This window comes from Gracilinanus agilis, chromosome 6 (genome assembly GCF_016433145.1).
Source record: "Gracilinanus agilis isolate LMUSP501 chromosome 6, AgileGrace, whole genome shotgun sequence".
Taxonomy (NCBI): domain Eukaryota; kingdom Metazoa; phylum Chordata; class Mammalia; order Didelphimorphia; family Didelphidae; genus Gracilinanus; species Gracilinanus agilis.
In genome coordinates, this window is record NC_058135.1 from 63,861,077 (window position 1) to 63,880,989 (window position 19,913).

At 37.2% G+C, this 19,913-nt stretch overlaps 2 protein-coding genes across 2 annotated transcripts in view; one reads left to right on the top strand and one right to left on the bottom strand.

Annotated features, from left to right (window-relative positions):
* The window catches only part of SNX25 (sorting nexin 25), a 240,541-nt gene extending 237,920 nt beyond the window's left edge, over positions 1 to 2,621 (top strand). Inside the window, exons 18-19 of the mRNA XM_044681650.1 lie at positions 1,529 to 1,629; positions 2,299 to 2,621. Of these exons, the coding sequence (XP_044537585.1) occupies positions 1,529 to 1,629; positions 2,299 to 2,379 (182 nt within the window). The 3' untranslated portion in view covers positions 2,380 to 2,621. The remainder of the gene's footprint in view (positions 1 to 1,528; positions 1,630 to 2,298) is intronic.
* A 4,080-nt stretch (positions 2,622 to 6,701) lies between these two features.
* Positions 6,702 to 19,913, bottom strand: part of LOC123252150 (LRP2 binding protein) — a 55,125-nt gene continuing 41,913 nt past the window's right edge. Inside the window, exons 6-10 of the mRNA XM_044681545.1 lie at positions 13,327 to 13,469; positions 13,134 to 13,239; positions 10,658 to 10,881; positions 9,282 to 9,456; positions 6,702 to 8,242 (exon numbers count right to left, since the gene is read on the bottom strand). Of these exons, the coding sequence (XP_044537480.1) occupies positions 8,177 to 8,242; positions 9,282 to 9,456; positions 10,658 to 10,881; positions 13,134 to 13,239; positions 13,327 to 13,469 (714 nt within the window). The 3' untranslated portion in view covers positions 6,702 to 8,176. The remainder of the gene's footprint in view (positions 8,243 to 9,281; positions 9,457 to 10,657; positions 10,882 to 13,133; positions 13,240 to 13,326; positions 13,470 to 19,913) is intronic.

Sequence of the window (19,913 nt, forward strand, 5' to 3'; positions counted from 1 at the left end):
TATCTGCTGGGCCCCCTGCCTGCTCTCTTTTATTTATATGTAATATATAAATGTGTAAGTAGAAGGCCTGTCCTAGCATCCCTTCTCCAGGTCCATCCTCCTCCCCATTTCTTGGGCTTTCCCTCTGATATTATCTCACATTTACATTATATACCTCTTGTCTGCATATAGTTGTTTACATGTTATCTTCCATATTAAAAATGTGAGTCTTGAGGGCAGTGCTGGCTTCTCTCTATATCCTCAGCACTTATCCCAGGATCTCACACACAATAAATGTCTAATAAATGCTTGTTGAGGAGGGAAAGAACATGAATCATGTAACCATGGGAAAAGTCTCTTCATTAATCAATTAAATAAAATTGAAATAAGTAAATAAAAATATAAAAATGTATTTAAAATATAAAATATAAATAAAATATAAAAATGTATTTCAAATATAAATAAAATATAAAATATAAAAATGTATTTGAAATATCAATAAAATATAAAATATAAAAATGTATTTAAAATGTAAATAAAATATAAAATATAAAAATGTATTTAAAATATAAAAATATATTTAAAATATAAATAAAATATAAAATGTATTTAAAATATAAATAAAATATAAAATGTATTTAAAATATAAAATAAAATATTAAATATTAAAATGTATTTTAAATATAAAATAAAATATAAAATATAAAAATGTGTTTAAAATATAAAATATAAAAAAATAATAATAATTTTAAAAAATAAAAAAAACTGATTAGTTTTCACTAAACGTTGACCCTATTTCTGGTGGTGAGTCTCTCGGTTAGGCTTTGGAAGTTGTATACCCACGTTGTTGCCAGGACTAGGCATAAATAATGCCTGGCCAACTTGGTAGAATCTGGTACCTCTGCCTAGGACATGGTAGGCACTAAGGTGATCATTGAACTTATTCAGATTGACTTACTCGAGTTTGGCAGAGCCTTAAAGAGCCCAGCATCCCCTTTGTGCTGTGCTGAGATTTCTGAGGAGCTCATTAGTGAAGGATTTGGTCTATATTTAGGAATTTAATGACATAAACTGCATATTGGAAACTGAACGAAATTTGATCTTAAAATTTTTAATATTTTCATAGCTTTCCTAGATATTTCGAAGCAACAATTCTTAACTTGCGGTTGAGGAACTTGGTTTTTTTTTTAATATTTTGTTAAATACATTAAATATCATTTCCTTTGTAATTTTATGTGGTTAAAAGCATTTCTTAGATGAAGCCCATAGGATTCACGAGCTTACCAAAGGTGTCTGTGTCACAAAAAAAGGCTAATAACTTCATGTTAAAATATAATTCAGAGAAACAATTGAATGCTGAAAGTGTTAAGAGTAATTTTTAAACATTTTCAGATAAACTGGTCATTGCAGGTAATCCCCATTTCTCAGTATTCATGTATATAATACATACAATTTTAACATCTTATTACATATTTGCCACTCACTAACCATTATGTGTTTTGTTATTAGCAGAGGTCTAAAATTGAAATTTACTTTTTTGTTTTTTTAGATATGCTCCAGAGCCTAGTTGGACAGCAAAATGCCCGCCATGGTATAATAAAAATATTCAATGCACTGCAAGAAACAAGAGCCAATAAGCATCTACTATATGTGAGTCAATTAAAGTAAAATGAAGAGTCAGAGATTCCATAGTTCTAATTTTAATGCCTCAGATTTGCTCATTTTAATTACACTGTTACTTGTTCTTCCCATCTCCCTTAGCTTCTCGTGTTGGCACCTTGCATATAACAGGCATTTTGTCAACATTCATTGAACTGAATTCAATAAACATTTTTTTATGGTTCAGTTTCAAACTCCCAAATTTTGCTCATTGTACTGAATCTCCAACCCCTCTTTCACCAGTGATTTTGAGAATTATGATCATGTTGTAGTCCAGAGTACAGGATATACACACACATACATACATACATACATATATTTGGATATGACCAATGAGAGAATTTTGTTATGCTTGACTATACATAATTGTTATTGTTTTTGTTGTCCTTTTTCAGTGGGATCAGAGAGATAAAAGAGATTTGTCCATTTCAAAATGAATGAAGTTTAATTTTTAAACATATATGGTTATATTTCATGATCATTTGATCATCATTAGTAGCTCAGTGAAATAACTTGGTCCAGGATTGACTTCTGACCATTTCCTGATGTCTCTGGCTCTACTCTTTTCTTGAGCAATAGCCATTTATTTTCTTTGATAAAGAAATTCATCGAGTCTTTGGAAAACCCCAGTGACTTATTTTTCCTTCTTTTGTGGTCCAGGTACTGATGGAACTATTGCTGATCGAATTGTGTCCTGAGCTGAGAATTCATTTAGATCAACTTAAAGCTGGTCAAGTTTGAGACTCCCACCAAGAAACCGCTAGAGAAATGTCTGTGTAATAATAGACATGACAATTATTTTCCTCTTTTCCATAGAGGGCTGATTGAGAATTTTTTTGGATTTTATTTTCGGGTTGTTTTTTTTTTCCCTTTAGTTTTGTGTGAAGTCAGCAAACTTGAAAAGATTTGATGTTGTAGTCGAACAGAAAATACTTTACTGTGTAATTATTGGTTTTTATTTAAATAAACAACTATATAAATAACCTTAAAGTTCAAAACATGGATTGAACCGATCGTTGATGTAAGTGATAAGATCTTAGGAAATTTTTTCAACATTTTCGAAAATTGCTTTGTTTCAAAGCAGTAAAAGCCAGTGAATGTTGTTCGCGTCATCTCCTCACTAAGGATTTCAAGCATTCCTCTATCCTTTCCTGTGTATCAGAGAGCATTGTCGTGCAATACTTTATGTAAAAGCTATTGTGATATTTTTATCGTTTTTATTTTTAACAAAGATTTCCCATAGTTTGAAGCATTTGTAAGCAATAAATAACCAAAAGGAACCCGCAGAGCTTGACTGTGATTAGGTGAGTCCCAACACTTTCAATGAGTATTTCTTAAGTGTGTACTTTTCTACTACAAAAAATGTAAAGGGTATTTCAAAAATGTTTGGCCCTGCCTTCACCTCCCCAAAAGATGGCCCTTGTGTCTGCAGTTGGAAAACTCTTGTGGCCAAACTCATGTTAAGCCTCTCCAAAATTAACTAAGCTGGTTCTATAACAACTGCATAATTTTATATTGCAATATTGGATGGGAAATCACAATGACCAGATGAAGACCTGAGGTAAGCCATCCTATGGAAACAGGAGGGAACAATCATTGATGTGGTCAGGGAAGCCATCCTGGAGGAAGTGGGATGTGAATTATACCTTTTAAAAAATGGGTGTCAAGGGCAGCTGGGTAGCTCAGTGGATTGAGAGTCAAGCTTAGAGACGGGAGGTCCTAGGTTTAAATCTGGCCTCAGACACTTCGCAGCTGTGTGACCCTGGGCAAGTCACTTGACCCCCATTGCCTACCCTTACCACTCTTCCACCTAGGAGCCAATACACAGAAGTTAAGGGTTTAAAAAATAAATAAATAAAAATAAAAAATGGGTAGGACTTGATTAGTTGTAGTGGATGGATTGGATCATACTTCAGATTTTGCAAGGACGTGGGTATAAGCAAAGGCCAAGTACAATAACTAATATGCTTCAAAATATGTTCCAATGATCTGAGTTTTAATCTTGCTTTATAATCCAAGGCTAGTCACTTGCCCTCTAAATGTTCTAGGCTATTCTCTGTTACTATCATTTGCAAAGAAGGTGCCACCCTGCATTGGCAGAGGAATCTTTCTCATTTGGAACTTCATCATATGAATCAGGTCCAATTCTTGTCTTAATGTCTATCCTGTGTTTTCAACTATGGCTATTAAGTTGAATGCTTCAGATTAGATTCCATCAAAATTAGCTTATTTTTTAACTCCAAAAGACCTAGATTCAAATTCTAGCCTTAATGCTAACTAGGATGAGTCATTAGATCTCCCCAAGCCTCCTTTTCCTCATCTATAAATTGGGACTAATACTCACCCTACCCGCCCGAAAGGCTCGTTGTATAGATCAGAACCTCCTATTCTCTCATGACTTCCGGCGGATCTCTTGTATAGTTCTTCCTTCCAGCAGTCCTCGGCTCTCCTCAGCCATGGCTGCTCTTCTTTATCCTCCCGCAAGCCCATCACCGGGAGTGCACACAGCAGTCGATAGCGAGCGGCTACCAGGACGGCATTCACTCTAACCCGGGCTCCTCTCTTCCTCTCGGTGACTAGCTCATCTTGTTTTCTTCCAGTCGTATGCTTCTCTGGAGCCACCCTTTATCCCTCTTTTCTTGGGTAATGCCTTGCTTATGTGTATGCTCTGATTATAACTGCCATCTGCCTTCTCATTTTCCTTTGGGCAATACTTCATTCTTTTGAGGTTCACAGCCATGTAATCTAACTGGATGAATATTAAAGTCACAATAGATGGGTCCCTCTTTCAAGGAGGAATATATGGTCTTTTAAAATAACTTGGTTGGGGCAGGGGCAGCTGGGTAGCTCAGTGGATTGAGAGCCAGACCTAGAGATGGGAGGTTCTAGGTTCAAATCCAGCCTCAGACACTTCCCAGCTGTGTGACCCTGGGCAAGTCACTTAACCCCCATTGCCCACCCTTACCACTCTTCTGCCTTACTACCAATACACAGTATTGATTCTAAGATGGAAGGTAAGGGTTTTAGAAAACAAATAAATAAATAAAATAACTTGGTGGCTTCCCAAGAGCAAGCCAGCTTGGTTTTATTTCCCTGTTATTCAGTTCTACAACCAGTTCATTACCCATTTTTGGTGTCTTATCCAAGATTTATGTACTGATGAACCAATTCTGTGGGCTTTGTGTCGGGCACAAATCATCCTCTGGGCCAAAGGCATTACTCATCCGCCTTGTTTCATAAGTATATTGTCAGGCCAAACCTCTTTAAATGAGTAAGGATCTCGGGGGGGCTTTGAAATGTTCTTGGAGAGGGATCTCAACCTAGGGTCTAGGAACTTTGTAAAAAATGTTTTGGTAACTGGATTTCAATATAATTTGTTTCCTTTGTAAATGCTTTTTCGTAGTTATACATTTATATAGAGTTAAATTTAAATACTAGAGTGAAATGAAATTAAATCCAAATACTAGAATTAAATTAGTTCTAGGCATTTAAAAACAGTCTTCTGAGGAAGAATCCATAGACCTCACCAGGTCCAGAACAACAAAGAATGCTTTAGAACCAGCCCCCTTTTTAAGGATTTGATATAGTGTGTGCCTCCTCATTCACAAAGAGGCACATCCACCTTTTACCCGATTTACATTCTGTGTGGGATCTTCTTTATGACAATGATGAACACTTTTGTTGAGTGCATTTCACTTTGCCTGATGTTTAATAAGGAGAGGGTTGTTGAGAATAAGTTGTGCCCTCTTTCAGATAATCTCACATGATTGTGGCATACATGGGAGACACTTTGTTGAACAGCCTTAAGGGAGGAATTTTCCTCTCTTGAACATTTTTATAGTCAGTAAATGTAGCAAAATCCTCTTTCCTCTATACCCTAGAGTCAATTGTGTGACTGTAAAGATGTAGAGCAGAAATTCCTCCTTCAAGGATACCCTCAATCTATAGATTATTCTCATAAAAATGTTCATACCCTGGGATTAAAGGTATTGGCCAGAAGTTTCCGTTTTCCTGGTCCCTTCTTTTTTGGCAAGAAGGTTGCACTTTTGTTTCTTCTTTCAGATACCATGCAAAGCAATGTCCTCAAAATATCATCACCTCCAGCGTAGCCTTCTCAGTATATTCAATCTGGTCTGGCTGCTTTTCTAGCTTTGTCTTTTTAGACCCGTTTCTCCATTATCAGGCAACACACTGGGGAATGTGATTTTAGTGGCTATGAGCTTTACAGTAACTCTAGTCATGTTACTGTTTCTTTTAAGGAAGTGCTCGACTTTCCATTAAAAAACTGCAAATATTCTTGAAGAAGCTTTTGAAATCTCTGGGGTTGGGTGGGGGGCAGTTGGGTGTTTCAGTGGATTAAGAGCCAGGCCTACGGTTCAAATGTGACTTCAGACACTTCCTAGCTGTGTGATCCTGGTGAAGTCACTTAACTCCCATTGCCTAGCCCTTGCCGTTCTTCTGCCTTGGAATTGGTTCCAAAGGAGAAGAGAGAGAGAGAGAAAGAGAGAGAGAGAGAGAAAGAGAGAGAGAGAGAGAAAGAGAGAGAGAGAGGAGTTAAGTAGAGAAGAGAGAAAGAAAACCTATTGGTCTAACTTTATAATCTGATCATGCCTTTGTGCTAACGGAAAGACTGAAGCTCTTGACTAGTTAGCTGGAACAAGATGGTAAAATACTTGGTCATTGTGATTTATTGAAGCTCCAAAACTGGGATGAAGAAGTATTTATTTTAACCCATACTCAACTTTTGAGAAATCATGAGAACATGGCCTTACTAAATTCCATAATTGCTAGCTAACATTGGTAGCTGAAATATGAACTCTGATTAGTTGGCATGAAAATTTAGCCTACATTTTTGTGATATTGATAGTTTTTTAAGTAGTCAATTTTATATGTAGGACTAAGAAACAGCAGATTTAGTTAAAACTTAATATTGGCTTCATATTGTATTGTATTTTTATTTTTTTTTGCAAGATTTAAAATACCGTTTATTTTTTTCTTTTTCATTTATTTCTTTTATTATTTTTTATTATTTTATTATTTTTGTATTGTATTTTTAATTGGGTTCATCAAGTTTTGGAAAGGAAGAGAAGGCTGGTAAAAATTTAGGCTTTTAAAATATTTAGGTCATTATTTGAAAACAAGGATAAAGGAAATGCATTTAATCAAGAAAAAATCTTTGAATAATTATGTTGTTTTTTACGGCCCAGCATGCAGAAGATTCTAGATAAAGGCTGTGAAATATTAAAGGAGATTTTTAAAGAAGGGAAAGGACTGATTTTCAGGAATAGTTTAAACATAATTTTGCCCCCAAATTGTGAAATGGCCCCTTGAAAGTACCTATTATGTCTCAATCTTAAAAATCCTTTTCACTTCTTCAGTAAAAAATTAATATCAAAGTATTGAAAATTAGACTATAAAACAAAGCATTTCTTCATTGTTAATCACCAGCCATTAAGGGGCCTGGCAATTTCAAATTAGTTTCATTTAGTCTGTCCCAAAGATGGAAGTCATTCCTCATTAAAATCATCTAGGCATTTGGATAACTACAGTTTTGAAAGCTTCCTTGCCCCAGAGATGGCAGATTTGTCATTTCCATGGTCATATCATTTGCATTAAATCTTTTTTTTAATAAGTATCCATCCATTCCCCCACAGGTTTTATGGAAGTCTTCTGCTTTTATAGCAGTAATTCCCTGGCTATGCTATGAATTCCATCTTCTATCAAAGAATATTTTAAGCAAAAGATTTGGTTTTGCCCCATATGTAACATTCCTCACCCTTATAGCCCTCCACAACCCTACCAAGGAGGGCGAAAGCATGTTTCTTTAACAGTTTTTCAAGACAAAGATTTTTACACAATCTTGTAAAGCAATTGTTTTTGGAAATTTGACCATTGCAAGATTTCTTTTTTTTTTTTTTTAATTTACGTTGCTGAATAAGGCATGTTTATGCTATTAAAGCTGCTTTACAAAAACACAATTTACTTTCAGTTTTTATTATTACATGGTTTGACTCATTTTGCTCCCACAATTGAACCCATTTTGTTACTAAATTTACCTGGTGTCAAATATTTTAAAATAGAAACTGAGTATGTTGGTTAAAATAGACACTTTTGTTGTTAGACTATACAAGAAAACAGAATTTTATTTTTGCCTGTTTTATTTACAATTTTAAAATAACGTGTAGAAGAAGGTCACACGCCATAATATTTAAAAAATCAAACCCAAGGATTACTAGGAATTTCTAAGAGCACAAGAATTTACTTATCTATCTAGAATTTATTTTTCTATTAGAGAATGGTTTCTATCTAATCCTGGTGGAACAGTTCTTGGGTTCCCCGAGATTTGAGGACATTAATTTGTGTTTGATGTTATAAAGGACAGAGTGCTTGAATTGAAGCGCATAGATGGTGTCATAAGTAACATGTCCAGCTGAGCAAAATTCCTAAAATTAGATATGCAGAAAAATCAAATACAAAGGACTACGAAAATACACTAATAATTAGTAGCTGCTCATCTTTGCTCCTATGTATTTATGGCTTAAATTACTTGGTGGATAACCAAAGAGTAAAGTTCATCAGCTATATCAGGACTCAGGCGACAAGCCTAAAATAAAACAGAAAGAGATGGTACATTATTTGGATGAAATTTCTTAAGCAAGCATTTTACATTTAAATTGTATATAGTTGTCATAGTAAAATACATGAAAGTTCAAAGTAATTTCTTAATAGAGATGTATTTCTATACTGATTTTCCCCAAAGGAACAGGGCAAACTCACAATACAATCCTGTCTGGTGAGGAACATTTTGGCTTCCAAAGAGTAAGAGAAATCCCCCTGGGAGTCATCTGAGCCAAGGGAGGTCACACCAGAGCAAGGACAAAGGTAACCATCAATCTTAGGGTGATGATGCTTTCATTATAGCATTAAATTAAATGAAATTGGAAACACTGAGCTTTTTTGCCTGAAACATGGACAACAGTGAAAAAAGCAATGGAGTGACAGTTATAGGGCCTGAACTGGAATCCAATTTTTCTTATTCACTTGATTCAACTCATTTGAGGCCCATATCTGGCCCTCAGTTTGCTCATGTAAATAAGGAGACAGTTGGACTTTTAAAAAGTAAAAAGGAAGGGGAAGGGAGAAAACTGTGTATCTGCCATGTTAGTTACACTAGAGAAGGCAGCTACAGTGCAGGGCAAAACCCCTCTTTAAAGAAGGCCAGGGACCCACGGAAGACGGCAGCCAAGAAAGAAACTGGCCTTCTCCTTCGTTCTGGTGATACAGAAGGTGGCCTGCAGACTGGTAGAAAGGACAGTTTAAGCTGAGCTACCTAGCTCATCCCTTTTGGGGGGAGAAAGAAATAAAAGTTTTATTTTGAAGTTACTTCGTGAGGGCTTTGGATTGTATAGAACATGAGGAACAAGAAGGAAAATAATCCCGATAGGACCTCCTCTATTCTGCTTCATTATTTTCATGATGACTGGTTTTCAACATGGGAGCTTTCTTTGAGATGCTGGAAGTCGACAGCAGTATAAGTTAAATTTAAAAAGTACAACCCCCTACTCGTTCCCAAATCCAAGGCTTTCTAGTTCAACTAAAAACAGAAAAATATTTGGAGAGTTTCTCCTTTTTCTGACGCATGCCTTGGAATAATACTTCTTGGCTTCTGTTTCATTCTTCATGATCCCCAAGCCAAGCTGAAGACACCTTGCGTAGTAAAAGGAAGCCATCGCTATGCCTTTGGTAATATATTCAGGAAGACAGTCCGTTATTTGGGCTATTGTGGAAACATCATAAGGGGCGTCATAGTCGGAAATCCTGTCACAGTAAAGGCAAGATTAGAATGGAGTCTCACGTGTGGATTTCCCACTTAAACCCAGAAGCAGCCTGTGGGTGGAGGCCTCTCGCACAAGGACAGTTCTCTGTGGAAGTCCGTGCAGATCTGGCTCTCTTCAGAAATGGGCCTCATCTCTATACTTGGGGAACGTGACTGATGGGGTACTGAGGCGGACGGAGCGCCGGGCTTTGAGTCAGCATCCAGCTCTGGCATTTATTAACAAAGGAGGCTCAGCCCAACCTTCCAGAACGGCAGTTCCCTCCTCCACAAAACGTGGCGCCTAGTATTTGCTCTAGGGGGCTCCCAAGGTTGCTGTAAGGGAACGTTCAATGCAGGCACACGCTCTAATCTACTTCCTGCCCTCGCCACCGGAAGTGCCTCTTGCCCCCCGGGCTAGCCTCGCTCTCTCTTCCCCTCCTCTCTGGTGGGGCAGTGGTGGATGTGGCCGATGGAGGTTAAGGCATCTTTCTAAAGGTTACCTACAGCTTACGGTTGTCTGTCTGCAAATGGCCACCTCCCTGTGGCTCTCAAGTACGGAGGAAGGGAAATTAGATCTTGACGTTTTGGGAGCAAAACGCGCAGGTGCACGGAGACCCTCCCCTGAGCTGACTTGGGGTGTATTCTCTGGTGAACAGAGGCCGTGTTAATGGAATCCCCTCCCCGCTCGGCCCAGGACCCTCTTAAGGGACACACCGCCTTCAGGCCCCTATTTGGAGCCAAATTCTGTAGGAAAAGAAACGGAACTTGGTGGTCTTAGAGAAAAGCGGATTCCTGATATTTGGTGCTGAAAATTGTAGTGGCAAAGCATAATATATCCATGACTTGTTCTCGCGGTGCTGGCCTGCCAAAGAGCTTCCCAGGGTGTGTTTGGATCCCCCGTCACATGGTCACAATAAGGCCTGGAGGGGATGACATGCTGTGCAAATGCCAGAGCTATGGCAGAAAGGGTCCAGCTCTGGGCTCAGAAAAACTAAGCTCCAGCCTGACTCTGCCACTCACTAGCTATATGGCCTTGGGCAATTAGCCGGTTCTGTAAAATGGGAATAATCAAAATTGTACTACCTGTCTCCAGTGGTGCTTGTGAAGAAACCACGGTGTAAACTGTAAAGTGCTACAATTACACTGATTGGCCTGAGCTCTTTAGTAGAAATTCTCTTAAATGGTTTCATCCAAATCATTTACCTTTTTGAAAATGAGACACATTTTGTAAAAAACTTCATTTTATAGTAATATGCGACAAGATTGCCTTGAGCATAGACGTTTCCACGTTCAGCCGCTTGCCTCAAGCATTGAAGGGCAGCATCAGTATCCTGAGGAATACCTTGTCCATAAAGGTACATTAGACCAAGTGCGCCTTGGGACTCCAAGCTTCCGTTGCCACAAGCCTCCGAATGCCAAAAAAATGCCTAAGGAAAAGAATAATAACAATTTACTACTAAAAAAAAATCCCTTTGAGCTGATACTTTAATGAAGCACTTTGTGGAGGGAAAGAAGCCTTCACTAGTGCCATGACTGGCTTCCCCTCTGCAGCTGCCTGGCAACAGTCACATATGTGTCTCCTGTGTGTCTAGATGTGTCCATTCTGTCTCCTCTATTAGAATCTAAGCTCCTTCTGGACAGGAACTGACTGATTGTTGTCTTTGTCCCTGGTGCTCAATGCGTTTGTACATACAGTGTCCAGCAGGTGCCTGCCGACCACTTGTTAAGTGACCGGTACAGGAAAAGGGCAGTGAGACCCCTAAGGAATCAGATGGCACAAGCTGGACTTCAACTAGGTCACTTCTTAGCTGTGGGATCCTGAACAGAGAAATCTCTTGGCCTTTGTGTCCCTCAGTTAACAGCAATTTGTGCCATCTTCCTCTGGGAAATCTGGTCAGAATCAAATGAGAGAATTTCTGTCAAACACATTGTGATTTGGAAAACCAAAAAAATGGCCTCATCCTAAGAATGGCCACAGGGTTTGGGGCTTCATCACCTTCTGGCCTGATGGAAAGAAATATCTACCCCCAGTGATGTCAGAGGCTGTGAAATACTGAAGAGCACTAAATTAAGTACCACTGTCCTACAGGGCCTGGAGGTGGTAAGTGGACAGCACTGGGCCTGGTGTCAAGAAGACCTGAGTTCAAATTTGACCTCAGATACGTCCTTGCTGTGTGGACCCTGGGCAAGGCACTTAACCCTGTTTGCCTCAGTTTCCTCATCTGTAAAGTGAGCTGAAGAAAGAGATGGCAAATCACTTCAGTATCTCTGCCAAGAAAACCTCAACTGAGGTCAGACAGGATTGAACAACCACCACAATCACTACCATTCCTGTAAGAGTAGTTTAGTACCTTCATTGCACATTTTTGCCCAGCAATGCATTGATATACATCCCTAGAATAGATAACAGAAATATTCTTATCACCTTTACTTAAAACAGAGTAAGTAATGATTCAAAGATTGTCAACTAGCCTAATCACTACCAGTCACTGAGGGGCCGAATTTTGCCACGTTTTCCTATGATCTACCCCAAAAAGAATGGAGAATGAGAGAAGGCTCTGGAGAAGGGCAGAGAGAAGAGTGTATCAAGGAGATTTCAGAGAATGTTTAAAAAAACTAAGGAGAGAAGGAAGAGATGAAAAGTTCAGAGAGAAAGTTGAAGACCCAAGGATGGCGGGCAATTTCAGATTCATTCTTTTAATCTTAGTTCCTGCAGATAAAGTATGAATAGATTTAATTAGTAAGTGTGAAAAATGCTTGAACATCATATTACATAGCTTTGAACTGTCATTTATATCAAGGTATTTCTAAGTGACTAACAGTGATATTAGTTCCTTCTAGATGGTCTTGGTTTTACAGGTGGGTTCCTTGAAAGAGTTAATCCTTGCCAAAATAAATAAATAAAGATTAAAAAGGTTTTCTGTTACTTCTCATTAATAGAATCAGGGATAATTTTTCCTCCCTTTCTGTATTTTCCAGTTAATGTTTATTCTGACAGTCATAAAGAGGAGAGACTATGTTTCAGCTAGAGTTTTAAAGGTTTTTTTTCTTTTTTAATAATATAGAAAACCTACAGAGCTTGACTAAGTATACCTTTCCTATCAATGTCAGGCTAGTTCCTTCAAGGACATTTTGCACATAATATAAAATACTTGATTAAGACTTATTCTCACCTCTTTAAGGTATCAGGGCATTATCTCTTATTTTATGGGAGAGGTGGAATGACTTAAGGAACTTGAGCCCTGGACCCCTAGGCCATTAGAGTTATAAGGGACCTCAGAGATCATCTAATGTCCAGCCATATTATTTCAAAGCTGAGGAAACTGGATCCAAAAGCACATAATACAAACCCCATCAAATACAGTATAATCAACCTTTTTATATCTTGAAAGATCACTTTAATTTTAGGATTCTTGCCACTTCTCTTAAGGCTTAAAATATTGTCAATGTTTCTGTTAAAAATATCATAGATCAGTTTGGAGTTCGTAAGCAAATTTCTCCTAAAAAATTTTTGTCACTTTGTTGAATCAAAAACAGAGATGTTGAGAGTTCCAAACCTGTTACCAAGTTCTGCTCTCCCAAAGGGCACACTCAAAGGGAGGGAGGGGGAAAAAAGGAATGACTTACCCATTAATTTCAAGGTAACATCACATTTTTTTTAAAAGGGTAGACAACTCGCCTTCTCCAACTCTTTAGGTTGTTTTGTAGAATAATACAATCCCAAAATACTCTGAGCTTTGACACTAGCGTTTGGATTCCCATTGTCTGCGGCCAAAAGCCATAATCTGCAGAAAGAGAAGTCACAATCATGTCCTGTATGCAAAAAAGCTAATAGCCCATAAAAATAAAGTTTCAGTCTGAGTTTGGATTACCTTTCAGCTTCCTCCTCATCATGGGGAACACCTTGTCCTTCATGAAAAGCTCTTCCCAGGTTGTATGCAGCTGCATATTTTAAATGTTTTGCTTGGGGACATGGAGAATCAAGAATTTTCTTCATATATTCCACTCCTTTTTCCTTCCACAAAGGAAAAAAAAAACAACCCCCCCCCCAAAGTATGCTTGGTTTTGGTCCAAATAAAATTACTTTCCTATCAACATTCTAGAATGTGATTTATACTAGCTGAGCAAAAGCGGAGTGATAAGGTATCCCAGTCCTAGTAAAAATGGAAGATATGGGACAAAAACAAGAGGGGAATGTGTAAATCCTGGCCCAGAGCTCACAGATCAAAGGTCAAGAAGGCATGATCCAGTTCATAGGGGGAAATTTATATCTCCAAACACTTCCATCCATACTATTAGCTAAGATGAAAACCCTAATTTCAGAGTCGATGTTAGCTTTGCCTACAATTCTGCATCTCAAATCCAATACACACAACCCCTCCTTTTGTCTCTCCCCACCTTTCATGCTGTCAAGTGACAGTTTTGGAAACTCATCCCAAGTACCAGAATATGCTATAGAAACAATGCCTAATTTCCACTTCCCTCAAATATATGAGAATAAATATATTGCCTATAATTTATACAATTTTTATTTAGCTTTCAAAACACCTGGATGGACATGATAAGAAAGAAAAATCGCCATTGTCAACTAGCTGGTCACTTTAACAAATGTAGAAGGCATAAGTCTTTAAAGTTCAGTGAAGGTAGAAATAAGCAGTTCAAAAATCAACTGAACAATTAATAAGCATCTATTTAAGTATTTACATATCAGGCACTGAGCTAAGCACTGGAGATTTTAAAAAGGAGCAAAATCACAATTGTAATCTCAGATAAAGCAATAATACAAATAATTATGGTTAAAAGATATTATTAGCAAGGGAATTAAATTATATTCAAAGTCACCACACATGAAGATATAGTGTCTATGTAGTTGGAAGAAAAAATAAAACTATGATAGCTAGAGATTTAAATGTGCGCTTTTCAGATCTAGATAAAGCTTACAAAAGAGGTGAAAGAAATTAAAGATCCAACATAAAAGTTAGATATGCTAGCTCTCTGGTAATACCTGAAAATTAAAAGGCATATCTATATGTTTATTTCTCAGTTATATATGATACCTTTTCAAAAACTGAACAGGTGCTGGGTCAAGGGAATGGGTGATATAAACCTTATTTTAAAAATATTAAACACATTCTTTACTATCCACAGTGCAATAAAAATTATGATAAAAAGCCTTTGAAGAAAAGATTTAAACAAATGAAGTCAAAATAATTTAATCCTAAAGTATTAGTGGGCCAAAGAACAAATTATAGAAATGATAACTCCAATAAATATAATAACAGTAAGATTACATACCAAAACTTCAGGAATGATCCAAAACAGTCCTTAGGGGTAAAATTTGAATCTGCAAACACTTCTATCAAAATGGTTAGCTACGATGAATACCTTACCAAAAACAAATTCTTCCTTAAATTAGAATGAATTTTAGAGTCAGTTTTTGAAGTAAGCATTATTAGGTGATATATTAAATTATAGCAGCTACAGTTCTTATTTCATGTCAAGAGATCATCTGGAAGAAAGTAAGTGACTAAATGGAGAGTAGAACTTTTATGTCTAGATAAACTACATCTGAGAGTAAGAAAGATCTGAGTAACATAAGTGGATAGGGGCTGGATCTGTGACTTCATTACCACAGAGAACTGCCAGCTGAGGAAACCCCAACCAACAATGGAGCACCTTCTCTACAACATAGTCATAGAGAAATGCCTACAAGTACCATCCAGTGTCTAGTAGATGTCCAACCAGTAGATGTCCGTGGTAGAACTGGTAACCAGACCTTCCTGGGCCCATTCCACCATGCTCCCTTCCATATAAACTGATCAGCTATCAACAAATCAATAGAAACATCCCAGAAAACAGAGGAGATATATATATATACCATAATAAAGGAAATGCAAATATAGACACACTTCAAAAAGAAAAACATATGACAGAGGCCTATTTAATTCTTCCTAACAAAATTCTTTTATATATATATATATATATATATGTGTGTGTGTGTGTGTGTGTGTGTGTGTGTGTATATATATATATATATACAGTGAGAGAGAAGTTTTTCTCTATTATAACATACATAGTTGTTTGCATGTGCCTCTCCCATTAGACTGTGAGCTCTTTGAGGGCAGGGTCTGTTTTTGCCTTTCTTTAAATCTTTGGGGCTTAATAGTTCCTGGAAAAGCAATTAGTAAATTGTTTGTTGAGATGACTTGAATTATGCAGGAATTTTGGAGGAACAGGAACTTAGAGGTCTCCTGATTTCAACAACAATGAAAAATTTTAACAGAGATGAGCAAATTCTGGAAGTTTATTGCTAGGCAGTATCTAGATCAATATCATTGAGGGGACCCAGAATGTCCTTTCAGACTGTGATTTTTAGTCTGGTTGTCTTTTCATTATAATAATTCAAACCATGTTATGTCATATCTCAATTTTCAGCTCCATGATCACCTGTGAGACCTCATAAAGCCTTTGTAATCACAGAATGATTAGCCTTGACAGAATCTTGATAATGATCTAATTTACCTCCTGACATAAGGAAGCTGAAGCCCAGGAAGAGGAGGTGACTTACCCAAAGATCACAAACAAGGGTTCTCTGCCTTTGGAAATTACTTTAGTTAGCCCATTGAGTTTATTTAATTAATTAATTTAGAATATTTTTCCATGGTTACATGATTCATGTTCTTTCCCATCCCTCCTCCCACCCCTTTCCCATAACTAGGTTTTACATGTGTCATTGAACAAGACTTATTTCCATATTATTAATATTTGCACTAGGGTGATTGTTTAGAGTCTTCATCCCCAATCATATCCCCCATCAAACCATGTGATCAATCATTTATTTTCCTTCTGCATTTCTACTCCCACAGTTCTTTCTCAGGATATCGATAGCATTCTTTCCCATAGGTCTCTCAGAAATGTCTTGGATCATTGCATTGCTGCTAGTAGAGAAGTTCATTACATTCGATTGTGCCACAGTTTATCTGTCTTTATGTACAATGTTCTCCTGTTTCTTAGCCCACTGAAATGGAGGAAATTAGGGAACAAATTTCCCCAGCTACAGACTCACTATAAAGAAGAATTTAGAAGAACATAAAAAATGAAGAGATACTCTAAACTGTACCTAACCTTACATGTTTTTTTTCATCAAGCCTCTTCCCTAATTAGTAGAGACATCCTATTTTCACAATCTCAAATCATCACAACATAAGATAAGATGCTTGGGAGCTAGGACTTGTTTTTACCTGTTATGAATAAAAATTAATATTGGAGACTTTAGAGTAAATTTATCAGTATTTATCAGTAAAGAGAAAGAAAGAGAGAAACAAGGTTTCCAGTCTTTCTATCTTAAAGTAAGATCATATCCTGGGTTCTAGCCCAGCATGGTCCCTGCCACTTTGCCATTTGCCAGAGATGGCTATATGGATAAGCCAGCACTGGAAAGGATCAGAGAATGGCCAGAGTGAGCCCACAAGAGGGAGAAAAGCCCAGAAGGCCCCCCCATCCTTTAATTGCCCCACAGCCTCCATACCTCATATTTCTGCAGCCTCCAGGACTTTCACCTGTCAAGAATCTAGCCTGCCCTGCTGGCAGCCCAGACATGTAACTCTGTGGCTCCTATGGTGAGTTTTTCCAGGGCTGGCCTGGGTTGGAGGTTCCCCCAGATATTAAATTCACACATACCTAAGGTTCATTCCATACCACTCCCCCCAAACTTAGGAGGTCAAGGAAGCAAAATGATTGAATCTTCCTCTAAATGTGAAGAGAGGAAATGATGAACCATCTATTCAAACAATTCCCTCTCCGTCCTAGAATTCCACTATTTCTTGCTGTTTGGCTCGGGATTTTTTCATTTTCATAGCAGGCAACTATTAATTCCAGAGAAACCACCATCTCCAAAGTTAATAATTTTGTCACAAAACCAGACCAAAGAGAAAAATAACAAACCCTAGGGTTATAATAGTTGAAGGAACTTAGTATTCTAGGGAAGGAAATAGCAAGCATGGTCTTTGAGAAGCATCTCCTTAGATCTAAAAGGAAACTTAAAGATCTTCTAATCTTGTAGTGTCTCAAACTCAAATAGAAATAGATCCCTACAGGCCATACATTGACTTCGAAAACTTCAACTTCAACTTTTCTTTGTTAAATTGTATTTTTATTTATTTTGTTTCACATTTTCCATTTCCATTTAATTAAGTTCAGTTCAAGAGTTTTAGGAGCCAACTGTTATCTGCAAATTTCATACTTTACACCTGTGATTCAGTCCTCTTATTTTACCGAAGAGAAAACTGATACCTAATGGCCCACATTCACTCAGTTTGGAAGTGACCCAAAGCACTACTCGAATCCCAGTTTTCTGACAGTAAATTGAGTGCCTCTCTCCAAATTCATCTGTCCTAAATACAGAATTATTGACTGCTTGGATGGAAGGAATCCTCAGGCACAAAGTCTAAATAGAGATTGCCTCCACCCTCCAGGAAATAAGACAAGTCCTCTGACCTCCTAGAGTTCACAATGGCTGTGCCTCCAGACATACATTTAAATCTCTCCAATTTGGAAATATCCCTAAAACAGAAGATCCCACATTTTTCTTCAATAACTGCTTCTAGTTTTAAATTCTGACACTAATAATGTAGTAGCCAAATGATCATGTAATCTTGACACCATACAGGTCTTAGAAGAATTGAGTAAGCCCATGGTTAAGAAAAGGAGCATTTTATGCAGATGAAAACATATGATTTATCATGTGTTTACTTGGGCATATGATTTGGGGTTTTGGTTTTATAAGATTACTCACTTATAAAAATTAATAACATGGAAATTTTCTTAAATGAGCATTTTAAAGCATAGCTTTCTGGAATGATTTGGACCTCTGTTAGTTCATAGATGGCGCAGTGGACAGAGTGCTAGGCCTGGAGTCAGGAAGATTCTTCTCCCTGACTTCAAATATGGCACCAGATAGAAGCTGCATGACCTTGGGCAAGTCACCTAACCCTGTTTGCCACAATTTCCTCATCTGCAAAATGAATTGGAGAATGAAATGGCAAACCACTCCAGTATCTTTGCCAAGAAAACTCTAAATGGGCTCAGAAGGACTACATGACTGAACAATAAATGGACATTTCATGTAAGTTCCATGAAAATAGGATATCTCTACTAATTAGGTTTTATTCTTTGTACTTGTGACCCCATGGTCTAGCACAGTGCTTGGTACATCAATAATACTTGATTGATGAGTTGCTTTATGGACACTTTTATGGAGAATGACTCCACTACCTTCAAATGCCCTCCTATTCATTTCCTTTGTCCATCTCTCTCTAAACCCCTCCCTACCATTTCTAGTGAAGGTAATTGAGTGCCTAAGATCTGAGTGGTAAGGGGATTCAAACAAATATCAAAATTTTTTTTTAATTTCTCAATTGGCTTAAGTTTTATTAAAAGGGAAACGTACCCTTAGTTTGCAAAATTTTGAGATTCAGGATTAATCTAAGGGCAGATGTGCATTTTCAAAATGTCCTCAAGTATATCAATAGAAGGCAAGAAAATCAAACCACTGGGAAATTTATGACATTTTAAGGCTCATCTGGCATTAACAGCAGTATTCTTTTAAATACTAACATAAACCTTGGGAAGTCTGTATTATTCAGAAAGGCTCATCTCAACAGATTATAATGAGTAATGAAAATCTATCAAAATAACTCTATGTTGAATAATGCTACAACTTCTCACTACCTTCATCCTTTAATCTGCGAATGTCAAGTTGTAGTTCCCCAAGTAAGGTGACAATCATGATATTATTAAAAATAGAAGTAGATAACAAATGGATATAAAATATCACATTCCTATAGATAATTTTAACAATTTGGTATAGTTTGTCTCAGATCCTCAGGAAACAATGGACAAAGGTAGCTACTAACAGCTCAGGACATTCTCAAAGGGATATCAGATACTTGGGACAGGATTTTTCTGCTTAATTTTCTAAGACAAGTGTACCTCTAAATTAGCATCTGTCAACTTCTTTACTTTGTTGGTGTCTATATCCTATAGGAAAATATGGAAATATTGAGAAGGAAAAATTTCAAGGTAAGGTCAATTCTGAGCCAGTGTCAGATTGAGTAAAAAGATAAAAAAAATTAAAAATAAAGCCAGTACAATAAAATCTCCCAGATGGAAAGGACCTAAAGACATATCTTCGTGTAACGATGTTTTCTCTCACTCTTTGATTTACTTAAGCCATTCTTTTAAACTATGTTTTTAATAAGGTTCAGTCTTGCATCGAAGTTATTACTTTGTATATTTTATCCTCAAGGGTAGGGGTGTTGTAAAGGAAAAGACTGTGTAATGATGGGATTTGAACAAGGGGGATGGGATAAAAGGAGCCAGAGAAGAGAGTTGCTGACAGTTGAGACCAGAGAGAATTCTGGGTATTTTCTCCGAGGAAGAAGGAGGAGAGGTCTTCTGG